A 20,444-nucleotide genomic window follows, 5' to 3' on the forward strand; every position below is an offset into this window, starting at 1 on the left:
TCAACTATTTGCCAAGTGTTTGTGCCATTACCCCTCCTCCTAGTCGGTATACGCCTCTGATTGAAAAAAATCACCAAAAAACGATGAAATTTTTGTAAAATTTTTATTAAATGCAGCCAAAATTAAAATCAACAAAAATGACTTCGAACAGAAAAAAAGTAGGATAAAATTAGGCAAGTAAATTGCAGAAAAATTGCACAAGACATTGCAGAAATGACTCAAAAATATAAATAAAGCATTAAAATTAATAAAAATTTTGAAAAGTGAAGAAATTTTAGTAAAATTTGACAAAATTTTCCAAAAATTCGTGGAAAAGTGTTGAAAACGCGGTAATTAAAATTTAAAACTATGTAAAAAAAAAAAAAAAAACCTAAAAAAGGATTAAAATGTAAAACTTTGGTGAAATTTGTCAAAATGCATGAAAAATTATTCAAAACTAAATAAAAACCTAATGCACTGAGAAAAGAAATTTTAATCATTGAAAACAAATAAAACTCATTTCAAAATATTAAAAATGTCTTAAACTGATGTATTTGTAAAAAAAAAAAAAAAAAAATTAGAAACGCCTTGAGAAATCACTGAAGCATAACAAAAAACTGCTGGAAGTGCATGGAAGTGTTGAAACATGTGAAAATGAGTAAAAACTCACAAAGATGGGGGGGGGGGGGGGAGAAGAGAGCGAAACGAAAGAAATTGACTTTTTGTGAAAAAAATAGGTACTCAATAATTTATTTTTCTTGAATTATAAATTTTGGAAAACTTCAGTCCTCGCTTTGTTCAGGTCTGTTGGTTTTTCTTTTTCAAAATCAAATTTTCTAAAAATCTATTTTTTACACTTTAAAAAATAATTAGGTAAATCAAAAAATAAACTCTCATAAAATTTAAGGTTTTTTTACTTTTTGAAACTCAAATTCCAAAATTTTTAAACCAAGAAAATCAAACTCTTCGCATAAAAAACATTGCTTTTTCAATCATCATAATATGAATTTTCGAAAGATGTTGCCCTCAGTTCGTTTGGGTCTGTTTGCTTTTCTATCAAACTTAAATCTATACAAAATCGTCATTCAAATTCTACAATTTTGAAACCGAAAAGATCAAACTTTTCACATAGAAACATTGTGTTTTTACCTCCACACCGATAGCTGGAACGCTCGGAAACGCACCATTCGATAGCCAAAACTATAAGGTTTTTTTGTGTTAGCAATTTTATTTCTGCAGATTCACTTGTAACGATGCCTGAATGGAATGAACAACATTACAGTCATTACATACAAAGTGGCTAAAAAGTTGGTTCTGATTTTCAAATTTCAAAAAGTTTTAGTTTTTCGCCAAAAAATCAAAAACTAAGCATCCTAGAAAAAAACTAACGACATTATGTCGATTGGAAATTTAATTCTCTACAATTTTCCTCAACCTCATTTTTTCGTAGGACACTTCGTTTCGCCTCCAGATCGATTTTCATGAGCAGAGTTTACAAATTTTTCGAAAGTTCTTTGCAAAAAGTTTTTGTTTTTTGCCAAAAAAATCAAAAACTAAGCATCCTAGAAAAAAATTAACGACATTATGTCGATTGGAAATTTAATTCTCTACAATTTTCCTCCACTTCATTTTTCCATAGAGTGCTTTGTTCCTCCCCCAGATCGATTTTTATGAAACGCAGTTTGCAAATTTTTCAAAAGTTCATTTCAAAAATTTGCAAACTGCGTTTCATAAAAATCGATCTGGAGGAGGAACAAAGCACTCTATGGAAAAATGAAGTCGAGGAAAATTGTAGAGAATTAAATTTCCAATCGACATAATGTCGTTAGTTTTTTTCTAGGATGCTTAGTTTTTGATTTTTTGACAAAAAACTAAAACTTTTTGAGATGAACTTTTGAAAAATTACGCAAAATGAATGTATTTGTTAATTCCATTCAGGCATCGCGTCGTTACAAGTGAATCAGCAAAAATGAAATTGTAACACAAAAAAGCGTTATAGTTTTGGCTATCGAATGGTGCGTTTCCGAGCGTTCTAGCTATCAGTATTGCCAAGTAATGATTTTTTAAAATGTGATACCCCTATTTGGATGACCCTTTTGCCCTCCCTTGTTTCCCTTTTAAAATAAAAATGTCCATGTTTGAGGCTTCTAAAAATTGAACAGGGAAAACAAATTTTTTTTATTTTCTCATCTTTCTTTCTATTCGGAAAAACTGATATTCCCCCATACCCGTCGGAAAATTTTCAGTCCCCCCCCCCCTCCTAAAATCAAAACCTTTAGTTTCGTTACTGATCAGATTCAATCAATCATTTGAAATCAGTGATTAAATAAATGAAAATAATTCGATTTTATGATTTTTTACAACTATTAGGTATGATTCAATTCGTTCTTTTCTCATTTCTACTTCCTGACTGATCCCATCAGTCAGGATTGCTAAAGTTACTGATTCGACAAAAATGAAAATGACTGATTAATTATTCAATGATTTTTCACTGTTCTGCCAATAAATAACATCAAAATCAGTCGATCATTTGCAGTGGCGTAGCCAGGATTTTCTCAAGGAGGGGGCAAAACCAGATTTATAGTCATGAAAAATCGCAATGAGGGGTAATTTTCTGGAAATCTATTGTAATGTGTGGTGATTTCATGAAAATTTTCGGAAAAAATGGGTTCAAACAACGAAAAAACGTCCATTTTTGCATGTTTTCTTTCAAATTTTTGCTCTCAGGGGGGGGCATGGCCCCCTTCGCCCCCCCTTGGCTACGCCACTGATCATTTGGAGTTATCCGATTAAGCAGTCATTCAGTCACGAATGACTCAGTTTTGGGTTTGGCTACGTCATGAGGAGAAATTTTGAGTACTGAGCACTGAGCAGGTATACCTTTCTAAATGATAATGATTCTTCTGTCCTGCTCCTGCTCCTGCTCCGATTTTTTGTCGAGGGGGGAGGGGGGTATATTGCTCTAGATCATTCCTCGAGTTAATCGACCTGTCCAAATCCCACGTGATTCGCTACCCAACAAACAACCTGTCGAATCTTTCCACCATCGCTCGATGGATGCCTCATCATCAAAAATCTGTTCGAGCTATCAAGTTACACTAACGTGTACGTAAGATGTTCGCCAATAACAAACCGCTCGTACGAGTATAATACACCGTATGCGTTTATTACTAAGTACGTTACGTAATCGTGAAAATATGCATGCACGCTAGCTTACAATTAGCTTAGCTACTCGTACAACTACAAATACACGCTGTCGAAAAAAGTCACACTACCGAAGTTGGTTGTATGTTGTATAGGTGAAATGTGAAATGAAATTGTATACCATACAGACGATAATTAGTCGCATATTCGCCGGTTGTGAGAGGTTGTATTTGGTCAGAGTGTGCAGTATTATTACGATGTAGTAGAGCACGCTTGCATATTATGCTGATTATCGTAGGTACTCGATATACTGTTATCATATCGTGGTGTACGCCGACAACTACTTACTGCTGGTAGAGCGATGGTGATGATGGTGGCAAAGAGTGAGACGACTCGACGACTCTATAGCTCATCGTGCACGAGGTTTCTGCGAATCTCGGCAAATATTTTTCCCATTATAATTATGTACTTATGCTTACTTAGAGAGACTCCAACACGAAGTTAAAATTCTTCTTCTCAGCATTATTATGATAGTCTATACAGTAATAGGTACTTAGTATATACCCTACGATGTATCATTTCCAAGTACATTGACATCGTATATGCGTTGGTCAGCAAAATACGTTACTACTTTTCGCGTTACGACATTTTTTAAAAGATTTTTTTCTTCTTTTTTCTATTCTAGCTAGACACGGCGGGTTTCTTCGAAGTCTCTTCGACATCGCAGCTAGTACGTCGTCCTACGTATACCTACGAGTAGATGTATAGATATTATACGAGTATACCCCGGAGGATACCTTGTTCTGGCTGTCTGAGTTGTGGTGCTTATACCTACACGTTGGTTTGGTCGTGTGACAAGGCAACGAAGAAGAAGGAGACAACAACCGCAGGTGTTAAATAGCAACGATGCAAGGACATCCTCGTTCCAGCGGCAATGCTCCTTTTTAAACTCGTCGTCGTATGCGATCGTACGATAGAGACCAATATTATTAGGTCAAGTAGTTTCGGTAAGTGTAATTTTTGACAATAATAAAAGGTGTTTTGAAATTGAAACTAGGTAGAGTTGGTTAATAGAATGGTTATTTGCTCGGTAGCGATGAATTTGCATCCGTTTTTGTGGCGGAATTCTACTGTGGTGGGAGGGTTTGTGAGAGGGGAAGGAAGCAGGGGCGATCACTTTAAATTTTGATCACTGTGAGTGGTCATTTTAGTCATTTGCATTTGAATGTCTCCAAAAAATTGAGAGATCGAGGTGGATTAGTTGCACTGATGATAAAAGTTGACCAGGAATGACCAATTTTTTATGTTTTTCGGTCGATTCATTAGGAAGTTTCATTACCAAACTGATTAAATTAGATCACTGAATGTTTTCAAGAAACCAACGGATTCGATTTAATGATTTTTCACCGCCATTCCAGTGATTAATATCTGAATCAGACGGTCATTTGCATTTCCACGATCTAGTCATAAAATTTACAGTTTTTGAAGGTCAGCATGGGAAAAATACTCTTGATGCAGAAGTTACGTATGTTGCATTATTTTTAATTACTCTAGTAAAAATGAAAATGAAAATTTCTCATCTATAGGACGAGAAAAGTCGAAAAATTGTGGTGGAGGGGGGGGGTAAGGGTAGGTTGAAATTAGCCCATTGCAAATATGTGTGAGAATAATATGAACTTGATCATTTGTAGAAGAAAAGGAACTTCATTCTGGATTCTGTCAAGGTATAAGAGAGAAAAAGTGTATGTTTATTATGTGGAATGTGGCAGTGTTGAAATTCGCGTCTGGTGTCTTTCTGGTTTATGTTAGGAGTGTTACGATAGCATCTTCACCACGCAAAGATGTACTCTTCTGGTATTGAAATCCCCATTTAAAAGATGGAATCTCGTCCTTTCAAAATATACCTACCTACTCGAAAAGCGATAATTTTATTTGTCAAGGTTTGAGGTGTTGATGGAAAATTTGGTCGTTTTCGTTTCATCGTGTTTATGGATAAAAATTGTATTGGTTGGGGAAAAAAATCCTCCATTTCAAAAAATGAAGAATAAAAAATGCCAGAAAATGGTCCAAGTTTATATAAACACTGAAAGGGAACTGGGAAGTGTCAAAGAAGTGGAGCAGAGTATCGTATGATTGGTTATGATGAGTTATGATTTAAAGAGCAGAGGAAGAAAAAAAAACAACAAAACTGAACTAGAATCGCAAGTGAGAACATAACTGTAACAACACGACGCGATGAACACTTAATTACAAAGAACCTGAATGTCTGCTTATTTCAACGTACGTACTAAATGCGGATTTATTTGCGATAAACGTGTAAATAATTTCCGATAAATAGGTTCGAGATATGGCAACAGGATAGGATGATTGAAAACTACTCGAGAAGCTGGATGTTTGAGCGAGCATATTTACCTATCTGGTTCTAGAAGTGAGCTCAAAGCAGAACATGAATGTGGATAGGTGACCCCTGGGGCCCTGGGGTACAGTTGCCTGAACATTTGAGCCAAAGAAGCAGAAATTTGAGCACATTTTACCCATCCAGCTGTGGAAGTGTGCTCAAAACTGATGGATAAGTGAGCTTGGGGCTCGAGTGCCTCAATTCTGTTTAACCAAAGATGCAAAATTTTGAGCACATCGACCTATCTGACTCTAGAATAAAGCTTAAAGTGTAAAATCTGTGGATAAGTGGACCCTGAGGTTCAGGTGCCTAAACTTTTGAACCAGATGAACCAGAGAAGAAGAAATTTGAGCGTATTTATCCATTCAGCAGTGGAAGTGGGCTTAAAATAGGTGGATAAGTGACCCTGGGGCTCAAATACCTCAATTTTGTTGAGCCAAAGGTGCAAAAGTTTGAGCACATTGACCTATCTGGCTCTAGAATAAAGCTTGAAGTGGAAAATCTGTGGATAGATGGACCCTGAGGCTCAGGTGCCTAAACTTTCGAACGAGCCTTCATCCTTGCAATTTTGATAAAGGAAGTACAATTTTTCTGCAATTTTGGTGAAAAAACTGGTGGGTTTTAAGGCAAATGATGACAAGAAAAAAACAGTTCTTTTTGGGATTTTGGCAAAAAAAAAACTAGACCTTTTGGCAATTTTGACAAAAAGCGGATCTTTTTTACTGTTTCTACTGAAAGTGTTTTTTTTTAATTCTGACAAAAAAGTAAATTTTTTGAGAATTTTGATAACAAGTAAATGAATTAATTTATTTGAGCAAAAAAATAAGAGTTATGGAAAATTTCGACCAAAAAAATGTTTTTTTTTGCAATTTTGGCAAGAAACTACTTTTTTTGGAAATTTTGACAAAAAGTTAGTTTTTTTTACAGTTTTTCAAAAAATTGTTTTTTATTGACAATTTTTATTAAAAAACTAATTTTATTGCAGTTTTGACTTAAAACCAGTTTTTTTTTCTTAAATGCAAAACATTTAAAACTTTTTAGAAATTCTGACTAAAAAAAGAGGGTTTTCTGAAATTTTGACAAAATGACAAAATGTGAGTCTTTATTTTTACTGTTTTTACAAAAAGGTGTTTTTTCTGCAAATTTGGTAGAAAAACTGTGTTTTTTGCATTTTTTTTACGTAAAAATCAGACTTGTTGATGCAAAAACAGCAAGACTTTCTAAAAATTTCGAACAAAAAAAATTTGGAAATTTCAAAAAACTGATTTTGTTTTGGTAATTTTGACCAAAGAACTGGATTTTTTGGCAATTTTGACCGAAAAACTGATTTTTTGGTAGTTTTGACTTTGGAAAACCAGCTTTTTTTAAAAAAAATACAAAACATGCATGACTTTCTAGAAATTTTGACTAAAAAAAGAGTTTTCTGTAGTTGTGACAAAATGTAAGTTTTTTCACTGTTTTTTCAAAAAATTGTTTTTTTTAAACAATTTTGACCAAAAAATTGATTTTATTGGCAGTTTTGACTTAAGAAACCCAGTTAAAAAAAACAAAAACAAAACAAGCAAGACTTTCTACAAATTTTGACTAAAAAATGGGGTTTTTTCTAATTTTGACAAAATGTGAGTCTTTATTTTTACTGCTTTTACAAAAATGTGTTTTTTTTTACAATTTTGATTTAAAAAAATCAGACTTGTTGATGAAAAAACAGCAAGACTTTCTAAAAATTTCTAACAAAAAAAATTTGGAAATTTGGATTTACAAAAAGTTTTTTTACAATTTTGGCAAAAAACAAGATTTGTTGGTAATTTTTACAAAAAGTGAATGTTTTTTACAGTTTTTTCAGAAAAGTGTTTTTTGATGACAATTTTAATAAAAAAAAAACAATTTCTTGCCAGTTTTGACTTTGAAAAACCAGTTTTTTTTTTAAAAAAAGTACAAACCATGCCAGATTTTCTAGAAAGACTAAAAAAATTGGGTTTTGTGCAATTTTGACAATAAGTGAGTTTTTTTACAGTTTCTTCAAAAAAGTGTTTTTTTGACAATTTTGACCAAAAAACTGATTTCTTTGGCAGTTTTGACTTTGGAAACCCAGTTTTTAAAAAAAATACAAAACATGCATGACTTTCTGGAAATTTCGACTAAAAAAAGGGGGTTTCTGCAATTTTGACAAAATGTAAGTTTTTTTAGTGTTTTTTCAAAAAAGTGTTTTTTTATGGATAATTTTGATTAAAAAATCGATTTTTTAGCAGTTTTGACTTATGAAACCCAGTTTAAAAAAACAAAACAAGCAAGACTTTTTTACAAATTTTGACTAAAAAAGGTGATTTTTTGTAATTTTGACAAAATGAGTCTTTTTTACTGTTTTTTCAAAAAAGTGTTTTTTTTAATGGATAATTTTGATTAAAAAATTGATTTTTTAGCAGTTTTGACTTAGGTATGAAACCCAGTTAAAAAAAACAAAACAAGCAAGACCTTTTACAAATTTTGACTAAAAAAAGGGGATTTTTTGTAATTTTGACAAAATGAGAGTCTTTTTTACTGTTTTTTCAAAAAAGTGTTTTTTAGACAATTTTGATCAAAAAACTGTTTTTTTTTTGACAGTTTTGACTTTGGAAACTCAGTTTAAAAAAACAAAACAAAACATGCAAGACTTTCTACAAATTTTGACTAAAAAAGGGAATTTTCTGTAATTTTAACAAAAAGTGAGTTTTTTAAAATAGTAATTTTTGACAATTTTGGTAGAATTTTTTTTTCCATTTTTGACAAAAAAAAAGTATTTTTCTCCAATTTTGACAAAAGCAAGATTTTTTGGCAATTTAGATTGACAAAAGTTTTCTTGAAAATTTTGAGTATTCCTATCTCCTTTGTAAATGCTTTTTGAGAACTGCAGTTTGCGCCATTAGTCTTCTCTTATCGAGTTCTATCTACATACATCAAAAATGGTTGACTCTCGACGCTAAAAGCTCGACGATTTGACTCAGATGCCTCAATTTTATCTAACTAAAGCCTGGGACAGACGATCCAATATATTTGACAAACCAGGTTTGTCAAATTGACATCGTTGATAAAATTTATCAACATATAATCAACATATATTTGGTTGCATCAGTTGCATGGAAAGTCAAATATATTAGATCATGTAAACGCTCTGATAATCTAAGTTTTTTTTCTCCAAATTTTCAACGTTTTGTTGATCGATGACACCAATTCTGAAAATAGAAATTATTTATATTTTCAGAATTGTTGTCATCGATCAACAAAGCTTTGAAAAATATGGAAAAAAACTTAGATTATTAGAGCGTTTACATGATCTAACATATTTGACTTTCCATGCAACCAAATATATGTTGATAAATTTTATCAATTTGACAAACCTGGTTTGTCAAATATATTGGATCGTCTGTCCCAGGCTTAAAGGAGCAGAAATTGGAGTTCATTGACCTATCCTGCTCTAGAAGTGAGCTCAAAAACAGAACATCTATGGATAAGTGACTCTGGGGTCCACGAGCCTGAGTTTCGTCGAACCACAACCAAATGAGCATCGACCCATCCGGCTCTTGAAAATGCGCTCAAAATTTTGGATGGACAGCCCTGGAGCTCAGATGGCCCAGTTTTGGGAAACCAAACATTGACCTACTCTGCTCTAGAAGTGAGCTCAAAACAGAGCATCTATGGATGGGTGACCCTGACCTCCTGGGGCCCAGGAGCCTCAATTTCGTTGAATCAAAACCAAACAGGGTGACTTTTGAGCTCGTCAACCCATCCGGCTCTTGAAAGTGTGCTCAAAACTTCGGATGGGCGACTCTGGAGCTCTGGTGCCTCAATTTTATTCGATTATTGAGCCAAATTGAGCAGACGTTTGAGCCCATTGACCTGCCCTGCTCCGCAATTATGCTCAAAATGGACCACTTGCGAATACTGGACAGGGCCCTGATGCTCCGAAACCTCAATTTGCTTTCTATGGAACCTGAGCTGCCACCATCCTCTCTGGTCCTCTGGAGCCCCCTTGCCCCATTCTTACGACAATATATTTATACTACATATTAATTGTCAGCATCTTCTCTTACCTCAGTATATCCCATGCTGATGATCTGCGTCAACGTTTGTCTCAGCGCATTTAAATCCTTATTGTCGAGTCCGTTCGAATTACTGCTCAGGCCGGATGCCGAACTAACGCCGGATGTCGTCGATATAGTCGAGATTGTGCTAGCGGCGCTGGAATAATTATCGTTGCTGCTGGCTCCTCCGCCGTTGGCGAACGGCAGCAGCGAATTGCGAATCTCAGCTAATGCCTTCTGATGATATCCCGAAGCTCGGGTATTCGATCTGCCGGATGTTGCAGGGTTCATGTTTAATATTATGGGCTCTTGGCCCATCACTAACGAAGCGAGCCGTCTATGGCCCACATTAGAAAAAATCGCGCGACAACGACGCACACTCGATTTTTACTATAATATCATTTTATTATTTCGAAAAAAAAAACCAACGAACGAACACACTATAGAGAAAAATACTCGATTTTTTTTGATTTCGATTTCCAACACAAGTAGTGATGTAGGTAAGATAAATTAACCACTACCTACAACGTTTTCGCGGAAACATATCGAAAGATTAATATATTTTCTCGAATAACCAACGACTATGTGTACACATATTTCATCTGAGCCATCGGATTACCGCGCATTTATACTCTTTTTTATCGCTCGGATTGGTAGCTCTTGAGATAATTTCCAATATGGCCGAATATGTACCTGGAAAAATTCAAGTCAAAGGTTAAAGGTCGAGTACATAAAATTATACATACTATGGTATATACTCAGCTATAGCTTATTAGGTTATCAATCTAATAAAATGGTCGAGATTATTTTGTTGTTTGCTATTGTGAAATATTTGAACTACGAACAACATTAAGTAAGTATTGGAACCATAAACCAGAATAATATCACTCGAAAATAGACATAATTTGTATTAAAAATTGATTACAAAAATTATAGTAATGATGCAACAAGTGAACATTCACATCAATTAAATTGATAAGTTTTTTTGATTCTATTGTATTTATAGGAACATTTTGTGAACTGAACCGCAGCAATTAACAAGATATTCTAGTAATCTAGCATTGAAATCAAATTTTAATTGAGGAAAGAATCCGTCGAATGAGTACAAATGCCATAGAATTTGAAAAAAATTAAGTGTGTTGAAGTGATTAGTTCTACATGATTAGAAAACTGTTCATATTGGTGTAATTTATCGTGTGTTTTTTTGAATAGAACTGTATCAATAGTATTTTATGATGTGATACAGTCGATTAGTTGCTCCATTCGTCAGAGAAGTTCATCAAAAAATGAGTTATTCAAATCGAATAATCGAGTAAGGGACTATAGTAGTGTCAATGTTAACACTCGGATATCACTTGAAAATGTAATTCAAATTGTGCATCATTCTGTTGAAATTATTGAAACCTTGCTTGAAATTTCAATGATAAATTAATTACTAGAGGAACACCACTCGACGAACAATTTAGTTCAATTTTATTCACATATTTCACTGACAACGAACAATCTCAAAAAAGTACAAGAGAAGAAGGTATTCTATAATAGGAAAATATTTGTACTAATTACCGAATTATGGTGAATATTTTGCAGACTGGACGATTTGAATACGGATATTGAACGAACAAATGATACAATAATCACTGATAGAATTTATTCGCAATGTAGTTGAAAATTTATCCGAGATAGAAAAAAAATTATAGAGAAAAAACACACACAGAGAACTACTATGCTGGTACACGAGACGAATTCTTGCAAACAAAAAGAATTTAGAACGAAATATAAAACATGGTAACGCGATTAATAAAACAAATATACACGCGAATGATTTCGAAATTATAATATTTTATTTGCACTGAACAAATGCACACGAATTATTACACGACACTAGAATTTTCACACTCGTTCAGGCAGCCATCTTGCTAGTTTTGGGTTTGTGAACTACATTGGAATGTTAGGAATTTATCAATAGAGGACACAACTACAAGGATATCAAACAACGGATTGGTATGAATTTACTAGAGTGATAACAAAGACGATTACTTTCACACACAGAGTAAAATGGTGGATTTAAATTAGCCATTTTTATCGTTTTAATCACTCCGTTGGGCGAATAATTAGCGATTAGGGATTGATTATGGAGCTAAAAATGGAGATAAATTAGTAATAGGGTGGAATCCAGCGTTGAAATGAGGTAAATTAGAGAGAATGTTGAAATTCCTGTAGTGATGCGATCAGGATTTGTGTCAGAAGTGGTTGGGTAGGTAGCGGAGTTGAAATGATAGGTTTGTGGCGTAATTACGCGGTAATTACGGTTCAATAGTGAAATATGTGATAAGGCGTTATCACTAGTGTGTTTTTGACTAATCGTTAGCCGCCGCAAAACTGGATTTTACTCCGACCAATGAAAACGCATTCCCCACACACAAAAGGATATAGTCAGTATAGCATACTTACAATTTTTATTAAAAATAGATTCAAACTGCCTAATTTCGCTATTTCGCGTGATATTAATTTATTGTTTCAATTATTATTCATTACAAATGACTAATGAGTAATTTTTCTATGCAGTACCTACCTACCTATGCAATCATGTCATTTCATTTATTATAAATAAATAATTGATAATTTGATAACTGTAGCAACTAGCAAAGCTTGCTCGCGATATTACAACTCATTTCAAAAATTTCCAGATAATTCTTCAGTCTGAAAAGAATAAATTTTGATCTACATACGTACATTTTACAAATATGAATGATCACTCTGATCTAGAAATCGATTAGATTAGAATGAATTGACTTTTCAAAATGCCGAAGGGCTTAATATGGTAAAAAATGATTTGTATTCTCACTCTCTTATTATATTTCCTTCTCATTACTTATTTTGTTTTTTCTCGTCATCTAATTCTAAAGTAGGTAGTACAAGTTACAAGTAGTTTTTCAGTTCTCAAAATTTCTAATTAATAATAGGTACGTATTCTCCTTTCTAGACCTGGAAATCAGTCTACTGTGGAAAATCAACTCAGAAAATGTTGAGTAAAATTCCAGATAACTGAGATAACTAAATATACTTATTCATCAAAGAAGTTCGTGAATCGGTTATGGCTTATGAACGTTTATTTCACTCTCCTTTTTTATTTTTTCACAATTCTAAAATTGAAGATTGAAATTTACAAAAATAACACGCAACACTCACAACAGTGTTATCACAATTTCAGTGGGAGGTTATGGAAACATAAAACACGTCGTTTTCATTGGTCAGAGTAAAATCCAATTTTGCGGCGGCTAACGATTAGTGTGTTTTTGTGATCAAAAGTGTTTTCGGATTCTATTGAATAATTTCACATTTTTGAATAGTTCTTTTGTTAATTATTATTATTCTATGAGTGTTTTTGATGTGAAATTCAATAGTTTAATTAATCAATCGTATCTCCAGTGACTTGTGAAATTCTTTTGTATTTTCTATTGTTAATAGAATTATATTGTGAAATGGTTTGATGTAACTTTCGATGGTGTTTGATGCAGTTTTCAAGATAGAAAATGGAGAACATCGCTCAATTGGACGAATTTCTCACGAACGTTGTTCGTTTCACTGCTCAATACAGCTTTGACAAAGCTAAGGATATATGTGTAAGTGATCTAGGATTTTATTCTACGAAGGAAATTTCTCTTTTGGCCTCAACGAGGTTCCTCAAGATGATGGTTTCTAATTCTAATTCCAATTCCAAACACTTCGAATGTGTTTAATGTATTATTTTTTCAGAGAAAAGAGAAGATAATGACGAACACAGGAGCTTATAAAGATCTCCTGAGCCTATTACCCTACATGATCAGCGTTGAAAAGAGCTATTCCGAAATGGGATTTCTAACTGCTAAAAGTAAAGTTGCAGTCAAAAAAGATGTGAGTTGAAAAATAGTTTCAATTCTATTGGATGTGTTTTTTTTTTTTTACTGAGATGATTTTTTTTTACAGAATACTTTGAAGTCAGCTTATTTAGAGATAAAATCCGATTGCGAAAAAATACAACCGAGCGAAGCCGAATACGAACGTATCCTCAAGGAGATCATCTCCTGGACTGAAATCAGATGCCAGCTAATTGATTCGTATCCTTTGATGTGATAATTTATGCTCAATGAAATCAAACGATTCGAATCAAATTGATATTATTTCCTATCAGAATTGATACAGTTATAACAAAATGTACACCACTGCCACGTACAATAAGCATTTAAAAATGCAGGAGTTCATAGATTCGTTGAACAGTATTGTGAACAATGCAATGGCGTCGTATGCGCCTAAAACTATGGCGAATATGAAGATACTCATTGAGTAAGATATTCTATTGATGATGATTTTTTATGTGATCATTGAATTTTGAAATCAATACCTAATAGTTGATCTATTGATATTGTTCTTTTTGATTCCAGATTAGAAACGTCTTGCTTACTCGATCTCATTTACGCTCAATACTTTCTAGAGAACTGGAACCTAGTTCGGTGCACTTCTCATATCAGCTCAGCAAAGTCGAATCTTGTTATTTGGGAGAATACCTTACAAAATAAAGAAGTCAGTATTTTTTTTTTTTAAAGAAAAAAAATTATATTATTGGATATTGAATGAAATGGCTGATCATGCTCGATGTTTGTTTACAGACTTGGAGATTGAATTTCTTACGCATGAATACGGTACCGGAGCTGTACAGATGGCTGATCAAATTCAAGACCTTCCTACTGGAGAAATTCTCCGTATATTTTTACATGATCATAAGACAGCAAACATCTGTCAGCGATTTGAAAACAATCTGTGGTAAAAATCGACTGGAATTTTTACAAAAGTAAGTGTCCTCTCGTGTAAGTTTTTGTGAAAATGGATTGATTTTTGTGTCTTGTTTCCGCCATTTTTATTACGAATATCTGTCGATATTACAAGTATTATGTGTGGTGAGTTTTGTAGTGGAGGGATTACTATCGACTAAAGTAAACAGACAAGAGAGGATATAATGTTTTCGTGGTGTTTACATTTCATATCTCTTATCTAACGTAATTCCTTCGCGAGGCGTGTCTTCTTCAGAACCTCCCTGCTTAGGTCGATCGAACGTGTGAAATGTGTTTTATTTGAAAGAAAAATGAGGCTAGCAACAAGTGTGATGAAAATTATTTATAGGCTGTAGCTTGAAATTCGACGAACAGCTGTAGGTACCAAAAAAAAAAAAAAATCAAAAATGACAACAGATAGCACATTGAAAATCATACTATGATCATGATGAAAAAATATCTCAAGTTTATAAAAAAAAAACTGAAAAATCAATTTTAAAAAATAAAAAGATTGATACTCTGTAATCTCCGTGTCAGAATATCAAATTAATTTCAATCGTCTTTGATTTCAGCTTGAAAAAATGTGCTTATTCATTTTTCTATTCGAATCGTTTAAAAAGTAAAAAATAAAATAAAAATTATTATAATTTGAACTCCTGAAAAGTATCAAAATCATTTCAAAAATGATGAGATGTCGGCAAAATTTTGCATAATTTTTAACTAAAACTTGTTAGAAATGGCATAAAATTGCTCAATGTACAAAAAGACTAAAACATTACCTGTTGGTATCATTGAAAAATCACTGAGCACCTTTGAAATGATTTTTCAAATCAATAAAAACAGTTGAAATTTTAGTAATACTTTGAAAAACTTGACAAAAATTATTGCCAAAGAACATATTGAAATGTTATAAAAACACAAAATATTACAAAAATCATTGAAAAATCACTAAAAACTGATGAAATGCCATGAAATGTTGCCAAAAAAACAAAACAAAACAGGAAAACACTAAAATCACTCAAAATATTACCAAAAAGGTGATGGCATTCCATTGAAATTGAGAAAATTTGCTCAAAAAATCGCAAAAACTTGTTGAAAATACTACCATGAAAACACCAAAGAAAAATTTATTAAAACCGATAAAAGAAAATTCTCAAAAACGAATAATTTTGTTAAATCGTGTTTAGATTATTGATGATTGCCTAAAAATGATGAAGTATCGGTGAAACATAAAAATTGTGCATAATTTTGAAAATTACCAAAAAATTGAAAAATTTTAGTGGAATTGATAAAAACGTATACAAAACTGTTTAAAATACGTAATGGTCAAAACCTTTTTGAAATGACAGGAAAATACTGAAAATACATTAAAATTATCCAAAACCATACAGAAATTTACCAATGAGTGATAAAATTTCAGCAAGATTGACCATAATTCTCATTAGACATTGTGAAACATGTTTAAAATAACATTAAAACGCTAAAAACAATAGAAACAAAAACACTTATAGCATAAAAAATGTTGTTAAATTGTGGTTTTACAAATTATTGCGAATCAGTAGTGTAACTTGACACCCCTTCTTCAGGGGAGGGGGGAGGGTTCGAAATCAAGATACAAGATATCGTATAAAAAAGTGTATTTTTATCGAGCAAAAAATTAATTTTTTCAGGGTGGGGGGGGGGGTCGTTCCCCAAGAGTCAAAAATGATGAAAAAAATCGAAAATTCACCCATGCTAGGTCCAATTTAGGTAGAAAAGTTTGAAATGTGACATCCTCCTCTTTTCCAAAGCCGGCTTGGGAAGTAGAATTTAGTTTGGAAGTCCTTTTAGAGGTGATTTTAAATCGTTCTGGAGCATCCGGTGACATTTTGAAAATTCCCAGTTCCCAAAAAATCCTTCAGAAGCTATCCGAGTAAATTTTTCCCCCATTTTAAACGCGATTGAGTCTTGTTAGTGACCCATTTGACTGAATGGGGGGGGGGGGGGAGTAGATACACACAATTTTTGTAAAACGATTAAGATTTTGATTTTTTTCCGTCTTTTTTTGGCTCGAATTTGATTTTTAAAAATTTCTATAAGTTTCAAAAATTGAAAATTTTGAGCTCTTGCAATGTTTTGGTCAGAAGAGTATTTTGATGCTCTTTTAATTTAACTTAGTCTTATGCATAAATTTCTTCCCAGAAAAAATATTTTTCACAAAGACTGACTTTTTTCCCTCAATTTTTTGAAATAGAACCATCGATTGAATTTTTTGTTTAAAGTATCAGTTTGAAAACTGATTTTTCTATAAATTCAACTTTTGCTGAAAATCACTGCTGCCTTCCGCCAATGTGGGCCAGGGGTAAAAATGTCAAGTCTGGTGAGAATAGTTCACATTCCCTCAAGTTATGAGGATGATTTTTCATTTTCATTTTGAGGTCTTTCGCTTAGTTTTCACTCAGTGTTTGTTTTTAGTTTTTAGTTTCTGCTTTCATTTTGGTTACTTACTTACTTACTTACTTACATTCATTTCTATAGAAAAATTACCTAATTTTTACATTTGTTTTCCAATTTTCATTTTTGTTATTCATTTTCTTCATTTCATTATTTTTTCTCATTTTGTTTATAATTTTTTTTACTTTTTCGTTTTTCATTAATTTTTCAATCTTCTCTTCTTTTGTTATTTTTTTGGTCTCTTTTTTTATTTTCATTAAATTTGTATTCTTCATTTCATTTGGTTACATTTTTTTTGGGATGGCAGATACCTATTTCATTTTTTATATTTTTTCTCTTTTTTCAATTTTATTTTAAAAGTTATTTTGTATTCTCCATTTTTAATTTTTTTTTCACATCAATTTCTCATTTTTTCACTTTTTTAGTTCATTTTCATAATTTTTTATCTTTCATTTTTCAACAGTTTTTTTTTCATATTTAATTTACAATCATAATTAATTTTTGTTGTAATAATTTTAGGATTTTTTTTTTGTATTTTTGATACCTATCGTTTTAATTCGTTTTCAACACTTTTTCATGAACTTCTGGCTAATTTCTTTCAAACTTAATTAGGTACTTACTATAATGCCAAGTTTTTGTGATTTCAATTTTTTAAAAATAATTTTCACATGATTAACTACGTATTTTAAATCTTTTTTCATGCATTTTTGGCAAACTCCATTCAAATGTTACTATATTCTTTGGTAACTTTCAAAGATTTCAATGCCTTTTTTTTGAGTATTTTTATAGTGTTGTTGTTTTCAATTCTTTTTCATCCATTTTTGGCTAATTTTATTCATAATTTCATCAATTTCTGCTACTTTACAGTAATTTTGATACTTTTTGAGGGTGTTTACTTCATTTTAACGATTTTTCATGCGTTTTCATTAATATTTCACAGGTTTTTTTTTCTGATTTTCAGTAATTTCAAACCTTTAAACATTTATCGTTTAACACGTTTTTAATGGTTTTTCATGCATTTTGGTCACATTACTCACATTTCATTCGGATTTCTTCAATTGTGGTTTACAGTTTTGCAGGTTTTCTTGCTCTTGGTTTTCAATTTGATCAGTTTTTTTCACGATTAATTTCGTTTCCAGAATTTTATTTTCATGTTTTTCCATTATGTTTTCTCAAGTTTGTTTCTTGCTTTTTACGGACTTTCGTTTGCGAACAAGTCATTTATACGAACCAATTTGTTCTGATTCGTTCGCGAATGAGTCACTTACATGAATCAATTCGTTCGCGAATGATTCATTAAAAATTGAGTATATGAATCGATTCGTTCGCGAACGAGTCACTTACACGAATCAATTCGTTCGCGAATGATTCATCAAAAATGGAGTAGGTAAATGAATCGATCGTTCGCGAACGAGTCACTTAAACGAATCAATTCGTTCGCCAATGATTCATTAAAAATTGAGTAAATGAATCGATTCGTTCACGAACGAGTCACTTATACGAATCAATTCGTTCGCCAATGATTTATCAAAAATGGAGTTAATGAATCGATTTGTTCGAGAACGAGACGTCGAGTCGAGTCACTCATACGAATCAATTCGTTTGCGAATGGTTCATTAAAAATTGAGTAAATGAATCGATTCGTTCGCGAACGAGTCACTTATACGAATCAATTCGTTCGCCAATGATTCGTCAAAAATGGAGTAATGAATCGATTTGTTCGCGAACGAGTCGTCGAGTCGAGTCACTCATATGAATCAATTCGTTCGCGAATGATTCATTAAAAATTGAGTATATGAACCGATTCATTCGCGAACGAGTCACTTATACGAATCAATTCGTTCGCCAATGATTCATTAAAAATTGAGTAAATGAATCGATCGTTCGCGAACGAGTCACTTAAACGAATCAATTCGTTCGCCAATGATTCATTAAAAATTGAGTAAATGAATCGATTCGTTCACGAACGAGTCACTTATACGAATCAATTCGTTCGCCAATGATTCATCAAAAATGGAGTTAATGAATCGATTTGTTCGCGAACGAGTCGTCGAGTCGAGTCACTCATACGAATCAATTCGTTCGCGAATGATTCATTAAAAATATGATTCATCAAAAATGGAGTAAATGAATCGATTCGTTCGCGAACGATTCACTTTCAAAAATGGAGTAAATGAATCGATTTGTTCGCGAACGATTCGGTAACTATTGAGCAACTCGTTCACGAATGATTCACCTAGAAATCAGATTTTTATTTGAAGAAAAGTTGGTCTTCTCAAGCTAAATTCGTGAGAGTTTTTTTTGGCTCTAAATTCGATTTTTTTTTGTATCGATTCATTTTTTTCACGACCGATTTTGTTTCTAAAATGTCATTTTGTGTTTACATTTTCTTTTCTTGCGAGTACAATTTGTTTTTTGGTTTTGATTTTCGATTCGATTCGATTCTATTTCTTTCATTTCGAATCAGTTTTTTCAAGATCGATTTCATTTCTAGAATTTCAAGTTTTTGTTTTTCCATTTTGTTTTCTCGTGTTCAATTTTGTTTGTAGAATTATTCCTTTGTTTTCATTTCAAGGTTGTGAAGATGAAAAGTTTTGGTTCCTTTTCACAATGAGGTTTTTCAATTTTTGATGCCTGTTTTTTAAGGGTGGGGAAGGGGTAGTGTAATGCCATGGAAAATTGATAATGCACCGTAGAATAATTGGTCAACTTTATTTGAAACTTGAAATCATGTGTTAAAGTTTCTAGAAAAATTAATCCATATTTTCAAAGTTGATTTTTTTCAAATGATTTTCCCCAATTTTTTATTCATTTTTTTTCATTATTCTCACCTCAGGTTCCAAAATATATCTCGTAAATGTGGCCACGAAACGACCAGTGTGATGTTGGTATTCGACGCTTGCGGTATCAAAAACTGGCACGGTCCTGGGTACAGATGCCCATTAAAAAATACCAAAACCGAATCACCAAGTACCTCGTACTACGTCATGTTACGTCATCCCGAAGTGAGTACTCAAAAGACAAATTTCTTGAAAATAATGATAGGGTAGAGGGTCAATATCGTACTAATTAAATCTGCTTCATTTATGACGAAATCATACCAATGAGTATTTTTTTTTATCAATGTGCAGAAACCAAGCGAGCCTTTGAACGTAATGCCAACGATACGACGCATCCTGGTGGAACATTTTTCCGATATTTTATTCTTAGATCGAGTGGTGTGTCGTTACATTAGCGAAGAAAACAGCACGTATTTCATTACCAGTATCGAGGAGAAAATCAGCCTAGTCGCTTATTACAATAGTAAAAAGGACGATAAACAATCGGACATCGATAATTATATACTCGAGTTGGCTTGGATGATACGTAGTCATAGGGTATTTCTAAGTTTGAATTCGAATAGGTAGATGAGCAACATGCCACATTTACTTACCAAAGAGTTATATTGATGAGAAATACTATATTTGCCACTGTGATGTGTTTACCTTTATACCTATACATAGTTTTATATTCGATTGTTATGCAAAAAGCTATTATCTAAGCTGAAAAACGATAAATAGATATTATTAATTACGCGTTGAACAATTCCAATTACAATATTGTCAATCAAATTCTTCGAAACGA

General features: G+C 32.6%; 2 protein-coding genes across 2 annotated transcripts in view; one reads left to right on the plus strand and one right to left on the minus strand.

The window, feature by feature from the left end:
* The window catches only part of LOC135848925 (serine/threonine-protein kinase Warts-like), a 60,881-nt gene extending 49,348 nt beyond the window's left edge, over positions 1–11,533 (minus strand). The window contains exons 1-2 of the mRNA XM_065369021.1: positions 11,143–11,533; positions 9,589–10,272 (exon numbers count right to left, since the gene is read on the minus strand). Of these exons, the coding sequence (XP_065225093.1) occupies positions 9,589–9,897 (309 nt within the window). The 5' untranslated portion in view covers positions 9,898–10,272; positions 11,143–11,533. The remainder of the gene's footprint in view (positions 1–9,588; positions 10,273–11,142) is intronic.
* Positions 11,534–11,933: 400 nt separating this feature from the next.
* Positions 11,934–20,405, plus strand: LOC135848926 (KICSTOR subunit 2-like). The gene is made up of 8 exons (XM_065369022.1): positions 11,934–13,202; positions 13,336–13,473; positions 13,546–13,676; positions 13,762–13,902; positions 14,001–14,139; positions 14,226–14,407; positions 19,657–19,825; positions 19,952–20,405. The coding sequence occupies exons 1-8, from the start codon at positions 13,113–13,115 to the stop codon at positions 20,225–20,227; spliced, it is 1,266 nt and encodes a 421-aa protein (XP_065225094.1). The 5' UTR covers positions 11,934–13,112; the 3' UTR covers positions 20,228–20,405.
* The last annotated feature ends 39 nt before the right edge of the window (positions 20,406–20,444 follow it).

This window comes from Planococcus citri, chromosome 5 (genome assembly GCF_950023065.1).
Source record: "Planococcus citri chromosome 5, ihPlaCitr1.1, whole genome shotgun sequence".
In the NCBI taxonomy this organism is placed as follows: Eukaryota; Metazoa; Arthropoda; class Insecta; order Hemiptera; family Pseudococcidae; genus Planococcus; species Planococcus citri.

Excerpts from the sequence above, each read along its gene's own strand:
- LOC135848926 (XM_065369022.1), top strand. The coding sequence starts at position 13,113 with ATGGAGAACATCGCTCAATTGGACGAATTTCTCACGAACGTTGTTCGT. Across the intron at positions 13,203-13,335 it reads ACAAAGCTAAGGATATATGT|AGAAAAGAGAAGATAATGAC; the intron begins GTAAGTGATCTA and ends TTATTTTTTCAG. Across the intron at positions 19,826-19,951 it reads TCATGTTACGTCATCCCGAA|AAACCAAGCGAGCCTTTGAA; the intron begins GTGAGTACTCAA and ends ATCAATGTGCAG.